Source organism: Pundamilia nyererei, unplaced genomic scaffold (genome assembly GCF_000239375.1).
Source record: "Pundamilia nyererei isolate P.nyererei 1_Seehausen unplaced genomic scaffold, PunNye1.0 scaffold00284, whole genome shotgun sequence".
Taxonomy (NCBI): Eukaryota; Metazoa; Chordata; class Actinopteri; order Cichliformes; family Cichlidae; genus Pundamilia; species Pundamilia nyererei.
In genome coordinates this window covers 538,696-546,884 of record NW_005187685.1, presented here as the reverse complement: position 1 = coordinate 546,884, position 8,189 = coordinate 538,696, and the positions used below count along the sequence as shown (strand labels likewise).

The following is an 8,189-nucleotide window of genomic DNA, read 5'->3' as shown; positions in this document are numbered from 1 at the left end:
TGTTGCTTGTGAAGCTCGCACACAAGAATTTCACTCACATGTGCTGTACCAATGTACCTGCACATGTGATGTGACAATAAAAGTGATTTGATTTGATTTATAGTGGGTGGAGGAGACTGATGAACACAGAGTGGGATGCATGCACTATGGTGTGGATGTCAAGGATACTTTGGCATGCAGATCAAATCACCAACCCTCTGATTAGTAGAAGACACGCACTTGCTTCTGTGCTTCAGCCATCCCCCTAAAGACATTTCTTTCTATTCCTCTAAATTAAAAGGAATACAAGTTCAGCAATTTACAGTCAGAATGTTTTCTGCTTAAAATGTCAAGTATCAGACCCAAAACTCAGAAAAAAGCAGGACTTACTTGGACTTCCCAGCAGGACATTTAAGGACTCGGCCCATTTTTCCAGCTCATCTCGATTATAATTCCTCTTCCTACTGTGACCCACTTGACTCCACTGATGCATGAATACAAGGCGAGACCTTCTCTCTTTACCACTACGATACAGGACAAGATGGTAACAGAGAGTCAAGGCGTGTCAGAGGAGATGGTAGCAAAGATAACGCTGTCATTGAAATAAACATCAAACCTTCACATTCTTATAACATTAAGATAAGTACCGACTCACTTCCAGAATCAGAGAGACCCTGCAAGTGAGTCTAAGATAAAAAGTAAATTTGAAAAGGGGTGGGGGGGTTATTTCTACATTTACCAGAACTAACAAAATTAGCCATGTTCTCACCTGTCTTTATGTTCTGTGTTGGCCAGGTTGGAGTTTGACGAATGAGGACTCTGAAACAGGCACCACACAGTAAACTGAAGTTAACCTTTTTCATCATTTGTTGAAAGTTGTTCCAGACCTCAGCAGCTTTAAACAGCTCGACTGAACAACAGTGACTGTTTAGAGGCCGTACACAGAAAAAGACTGAAGCTAAAACATATCTGATGCACACATTGTCTTATTTTCAATTCTTTAGTCATTTCACACTAAAGCAGCCTGTGTGGTTTGGATTAAAATATCTCAAAATAAAATATATATTGTTGCACTACTCAATATCCTGCTTCCAGTCAACACTAATTATTACAGGAGACCTTTCTTTTTTCCAAAAAGTCTACTTAAGGCAGACCCAATTAAAGGTATCATTTCAGTTTTATTTATGCAGCACCAAATCACCAAACAGTCGCCTCAAGGTGCTTAATATATTGTTTATTTGCAGTAACTCATAGAAAAACCCAGCAATCAAATGACACCCTTTGAGCACAGCCGTGTGCTTCTACTATAATCTCCACTTGTCTGTTAACAGATAGCTTCTAGTGTCAGGAAAGTTCCAGCACTGCAGTAGCAAATTATGCATTTTAATTAAAAGAAAATTAGTGATGCCTGACAAATTGTTTCATTGAGTTTACAGTTCAGTTATTCAAATTCAGTTTTATCTACCTTCATGTACAAACAGAAAACCCCATGAGTGAAAAACTGGACCCATGTGGGTTGTTTTTAATGCAAATTCATAAAGAATGAAGAGCAGCATTGAGCACGAGGGAGTAAGTAAACTAAATAGACAATAGATATCCAGAAGATGTTCCATTTGAACAGTTGAGCCATGATCATAATGATGCCAAACAGAATGGAGAGACTACGTGCATGTGGCCACAGCCATCTACTGCACCAGCTTACACAGATCCCAGAGCAGACTGGGAATTTGGGACACTCATTAGAGACCGTCTCGATTATTTTCCAAGACTTTTATTTCCTCGTACTTTTCTATCATACTGAATTTATGGGGAAAAGGGAATTTCAGACAACAGCTGTACTATTCAGCTGCTATTGCTATGTTTCTGCTGACCATGTGAACAACTTGCTGTTTGCTAACATTTCAGTGTGTACATTGTGATATTTCTGAACACCACAGCTGCTTATTTGAAATGTATAACTCTCTAAAGTGACAGTTTGACTTAAGCCATCCTGTCACTTATAAGCCTCTCCAAGTGAAAAACAGGCTCAAAGTTACTAAAGTGTTTAAACCTTGTAAGGCATTGTGCACGTCCCCTCGTGGCACCAGGACACGTGAAAAGGATCACTTGTGTTCTGTAGGCTGGAAAACGCTGCAATTAGCTGCAGTTAGACTGGGATATGAGGAGTTTAGAGGATGGGTAAATGTACAGTTTGGGGGTTTTGAAGGTGGCCGTGCTTTTCTTCCTCTAAAAATCAACAACATTTAGAGGGTGTAATCTGTTAAAGTACCAGCTGCACGAAAACACAGCATAGAGACAAAATAGAAATGTCATTTACTGCACCTGTGCGAAAAGACTCTTGAGGTGCAGCTTAGCAGCTGTCAGTCTGTCTCTCTGTTGGTGTCTGTGCTCCATCTTAAAGGAGCTGGAAGAGGACGAAGGCGACGATGGAGGCAGATCGGCTTTCTCCATGCTCTCAGTGCTGCCCTGCACAGCTGGGGCCAGCTGACTGTCACTATAAGCTCTGCTGCCTTGACTGATGAGACAGCCTCTGAGCTGGCTCTTTTCCAGTTTACTCAGCTCGCACAGGTTCTCTGCACTCACGCTGTGCTCCCGAGTCAGCTCATTCTTCGTCATCTCACCCGGACTCTCCGTGGGCTCCTGGATGATGGGAGTCAGGTGACCTGATTTCCCAGCCAGCTCATCATCCTGCAAGTGAAGTGTGCAGGTGCCAGACTCGTGGTCTTGTCCAGAATTCTTCAGTGCCACTTTTTTCCATGTCGGGAAGTCAAGATCAAGGAGGGAACCCTCAGAGCTGAATCTACGCATCGCAGCTGTATTAGAAGTGATGAAGAATGGAAAAGGGGGTACTGCAAAAAAGAAAGTAAAGCAGTAAAAGCTAGAAATAAGTAAAAAGGGGCACAAAGGGATCAGACCAGAAATGAAGCACAGAAATATGCAGGGGAAGAGTAGGGTTGGGGAAAAGGTGATAAAATTGGACAATTAGAAAAAAAAAAAAAGGCTCACACAGGCAACTCTCCTTATTTCTACTATGAATGGCTGTCTGACACCAGGACACTGGGAGAGGAACCTTCTGGCTCTACTGGTTAAATGTAGGGTCCTCTGGGCACTGGCCATGTTTCAGGCCACTGCATAATTAGCCAATTAGATTGGGAATCTGAGGAGTTTGGAAGACAAGCAAATGTGCCTCAAAACAGTCCTAAACTGTTTCTCTGGGAAACATAGTTGAGGTCCATTTAGCAGAGACAGACTTGCCTCATCAAAATGTATCAATGCTCTTCATAAAATATTCACATCCAGTGAATATTAATTCAAAAGGTTTAGGGATTTGGAGGCATAAATAATGCCTATAGGCTGGAGAACAAGAAAACACAAAGAGCAATTTCATTTTTATTTCCTTCTCACAAATCTGGAACTATTATAAAAGTCTGGCACTGGTGCCGTAGCTGCAACGTAGTCTCAGTAGTCTCGCTTCAATTTAAAGGAAGTCTCTTTTTCTTATCCTAATACTTTTAATGTTTAACTACTCTTTGGTCTATTCTGCACAACCGCAAATAAAGCAAGTCAAGTGTTTCTGACCATTCAAAGTATAACCAGGCGGTATAGAAGTCATATAAAAACAGTCTTATACACATGTACGGCAGACAAACTCACATTTGTCAATAATTAATTTCCACATTTCTGACTTGGCAACATTTCCTAGAACTGAGGTTTGGTCTTTTTCCAGTTCAAATTGTCCATGAATATTAACTTAACGAACTTTATCGCTGCTTTTTATCTTCCACTGCAATGCTGCTATTGTACTGTTTCATTCTGAGACGTAATCCATGCAGCTTCCCAGACCTTTGCTCAGCACAGCTCTGGGAAAAACGACAGCTGATTGATATTTGAAATCGTTAAGGAGTGCCGGGGCTCTGTCAGTGTACTTACCTCTTCCTCGAGAATCTTAAGCTCTCTCCATGGCCTAAAGCAAAAATCCTCCGGATCTCAAGGGGAAATGTCCACGAACTGACGAGTCCGGCTTTAAGCTTTGCAGATTTCAGGTGTCCGGGAGAACGCGAAATCAACTTCCGACGTTCCTGCTGCGACAGCCCTCCCAGATCTGTTCTTGACTCAGATCCTTCTGCAACACAGTCAAGTGCTCACCGACAGAAAAGTCAGAGAGCACAACAAGTTCCATAAAGTTTTCTTACACGACACAGTGCGTGCTCCTCCTCACGACTGCCACACCTTCAGTCCTGCCTCAACTTGTCCGTCACACTTTATCAGAGGAGGGAGCTGCCGAGGTGCAGCTGCGACAAGTCAGCCAAATGTCATCTCAAACAACTTTGCTAAGGAAGAGCGTTTGAAAAGGTTAAGACGCTGAAAATGATCCGTAGAAGCCTCCGGGATTCTGTATTTTACGCCACGCAGCGTAAACCTGTGTTTCAAATAAACAAACCGCATTTTAAAAAACAAACAAACAAAAAAACGGGCGATTCAAACGCATCTGTGTCAAGTAGCAACGAAAGGATCTGGCTCAGTGAAAGGAGCGAGTAAGAAGAAACCCTGTTGTTATTAAATTATATGATTTCTTTGGCACTTTAATTAAGCTCCAGTCACGCAGTCAGAAGAAGAAAGGCGGACCACACGTCCATCATTGGATTTGCATTGCTATAAAATGATTTGGCCCGAATGACGCAAATATCTAAACAATCACGATGACCTGCTCAAGCTCAAACCGAGCATCAGACTCTGGCACGGCTGTTGGTACAGTGTTACAGAGACTGTGTTAGGACTTTCTAAACAATGGTTTACAGGGAATGGTCTGAACATAAACTATCCAGTGAGCAGCAGGTCTCTGGGGGAATAGCCGGGGATACTGGAGGCTGAGGTCAGAGGAGAATGGCCGCTTCCAGCTGCCAGAATGTTTTCTTCCTCCAAGACAGACAAAATCGGCACGAATCAATCTGTGAGGCGCTACATAGCTTTTACTTTGAAAGGACTACGGAAATTCCTAGAAAGTTTTACCTCGTGTTGCGTTTAGCGGGTGGCTGACGCAGGAGTTTTGTGAAATGATAATTGGTTGGTTCAGGTATGTGAGAAGTCGTATCTCTTGTAGTTTTTAGCTTCAAGTGAAGGAATAATTCTGTATTTTGCTATCTTGTTTTAAACACACAAAGACAACACTCATCTGCCTTTTATTTCTATATGCACAGTTGTTTCCTTGCTCTGGGAAAGCGGTACAAGATAAAGGCATTTATTTCTGATTTTTGATTGTTGGAATTTCTTTACAAAAGTAACCTTTTTTTAATTGGCCATTTTATTGTGGTCACAGATACTAGACGGATTTAGCCTATTGGTAAATAGATGTAGTCAACAGGATTTATGAAGAGAATATATAAAATAATTAAACTTGTTTATGACTCCCTGTTATGAAACCTACGTTACAATCAACAGTGGTAATATTTGCTGCTGCCCTCTTGGCCATAAGTAAAGGATATATAAAAGTCACTTTGCCAAAAACTGATTGTGGCTTCTAGTGACAGGAGTGTTCTCTCTGTAATGACTTCATTGCATTCATGAGACGTGTTTGACATGTCTGACACATTATTGGCCAACAGTTTAAATACGGACAATCGTTTTTTCTCCCCAAGGAAGGAATTAAGATATTCAGTATTAATATATCCAGTTCAGCTGGGTGTTTTCTACACAGGGGCCACAACTGAGAACAGGAAGGCACAGAGGGTAATTAGCACTCCTTTCTTTGCAGTTCCCTCACCATCTCAGCTGTAATTTCCCAGTCATCTAGTAACTCTTTGTTGACTCCTCCTCCTGGAATACAGGGAAGCAAACTGGAATACAGGGAAGTCATCAATGACTTTGCCAGCTGGTGTGAACAGAACCATCTTCGCATCAACGCCAGAAGATGAAGGAGCTGGTGACTGACTTCAGCAAGAAGCTACCCCCTATTACTCCAGTGAACATCCAGGAAACGGTGGAGGAGTGCAAATACCTGGGTGTTCACCTCAATAACAAACTGGATTGGTACACAAATACAAATACCCTTTACTAAAAGCGGCTAAGGCGTCTTCACCTGCTACAGCGGCTGAGATCCTTTGAGGTGAACAGGACTCTTCTAAGGACGTTTTACGACACTGTGGCGGCATCTGCTATCTTTTCTGCTGCTGCTGGAGCAGTGGAATAGTAGAGGGACGGGGGAAACTTAACAAACTGGTCAGGAGAGCCAGCTCTGTCCTGGACTGTCCGTTGAAGTCCATCGAGCAGATTGGGGAGGAGAAGATGTTGTCTAAGCTAACATCCATCATGGAGGTCACCTCCCACCCCCTGCATGAGACTGTACAAGCACTGAGCAGCTCGTTCAGCAGTGGACTTTTACACCCACAGTGTAGGAAGGAGCGCTACTGCAGGTCATTCTTACAGCAGCTGTCAGAGTCTATTTTACAGTTTAACATGATCATCTTATTCATCACCGGTTTAATTGACATGTCAAATGTTTTTTAATTGCTGCTACTCATTTGCCGCTTGTTTGTACACTGTATACTGCACCCGGATCATGCACTTTACATGATTTCTTTAGAATTATCAAAGTAGTCTGATTCTGATTCTGATTAAAAAAAAAACACCAGTGCAGCACGTTCATGGATAGAGCCTGGTTAGTTTAAAGTTTCACTGCTGTTGACGTACACTGCCACAACCTTGGTCAGTTCAGCATGCGAACTGGAAAGTGATTTCATGTAGAATCCACCAATAGTCCTTACATTTCTAGCATAGTCCTTACTCTCACCGCGTAACCTCTGGCTTTCCTTCTTGCAGTCTCCGAACATTTCCCTTTTCCTTTTCTCTTCCTTTGTTCTTAGCCAGTAGTTTTCACCATCACCAGCAACACAGAGGTGGTTGTTCCCAACACTGTTTACGTCATCTGACACCTATTCCTGCCATAGACTCTTTGCGACTATGCCTACGAGATATGCCAGAAAGAGCTACAGAACCCTGTGTACCCATATAACTAATCTAAAGTTAACCAGTTTACCACACACCCATCACACTACTGTAGCTCACGGCCCAACCTGCCATTTAAGAGTGTAATGGAAACACATATGATTACATGTTTCCATTCGGACAGTGAAAGGACAGGAAATGTACACAGGCACATTCACGGGACCATAATGAAGCTTGATAAGTTGGCCTGATCAGAGAAGGGAGGGGAGTGGATTTCAGCGGTGATGGGAGAACTACGAAAGATATATCGAAGATTTAAAAAGTACAGAATGAAAAGCAAATACAGTGTCTACAGTGGACACTTTTTTAATATTTTTAACACTGTTTCAATTCAGCTCTTTGAATCTTATAACTTTGCTCTCCTCTGTGGCTCATGGTGGACCAACAATAACACAAGCAAGACCACAGACCAGTTGTACCACATACTTTGTGTACTACAAGGTGACAACAGAGCTGTCTGTAGGTAGACCGGTCATTCCTGGACTGACAGTGGACTATGAACTTGCGACCTCTACTGAACCATAAAGTTCAACCATACAGCATTTGGTTGTGGCATACACCATCTGCTTCCAGTAACGCACAGTTGAGATTCTTTGGATTCTGTGATCGGTGAAACCTCCCTCTATTCGGTGTCCAAATGGAAATGTGTACACAGACAAATCAATTTGCGAGACCAAAAATTAAACTTTAATAGAACACCAGTTAAGCAGATGCATGATCCAGAAGAGCAAATTTTGATTTTTTTGTGCTCACTATTGCTGTTGATAATTACTGATTAGTAATCATTCATACACATGCTATAAACCTGTTTTTCTATCCTATAATTATGATTACAATTATAAAACTAGATGTGAGGACTTTTTGTAGTTGTCAGGCTGTAATGCACAGTGATAAAGGTCTTAGCAACAGACAACAGTTTTTCAAATTGGGAGATTAATCTTTCAAAGTCCCCCTACTGGCCACACAGAGAAGCGTAAAATACATCAAACCTCAGAGAGCTGCACAGCTGAAGCAGTGTTGTTTACAGAATTGAATTGACAGCCTGGCTTGTTTTTACCCAGTTATGATATGTAATCTGAAATGGTAGTAAATTCCGCTACAAGTGTGGCCGGGGTTGATTTGAATGTTTTATTCAAGTGTTATAGTACTAACTGTAGATACAGTATGGGATACTGAACGTCATAGGCCCACTAAAAGTAATGAAATAA

At 41.9% G+C, this 8,189-nt stretch overlaps 1 protein-coding gene across 2 annotated transcripts in view; it reads right to left on the bottom strand.

The window, feature by feature from the left end:
• LOC102207208 (regulator of G-protein signaling 8) overlaps window positions 1–4,507 on the bottom strand; it is a 10,965-nt gene extending 6,458 nt beyond the window's left edge. Inside the window, exons 1-4 of one of the 2 annotated variants that reach the window (XM_005750681.1) lie at window positions 3,910–4,507; window positions 2,302–2,857; window positions 749–798; window positions 370–503 (exon numbers count right to left, since the gene is read on the bottom strand). In XM_005750681.1, coding sequence (XP_005750738.1) covers window positions 370–503; window positions 749–798; window positions 2,302–2,787 — 670 coding nt within the window. In that variant the 5' untranslated portion in view covers window positions 2,788–2,857; window positions 3,910–4,507. The remainder of the gene's footprint in view (window positions 1–369; window positions 504–748; window positions 799–2,301; window positions 2,858–3,909) is intronic. The other variant, XM_005750680.1, reaches the window with a different exon arrangement.
• Between the last annotated feature and the right edge of the window lie 3,682 nt (window positions 4,508–8,189).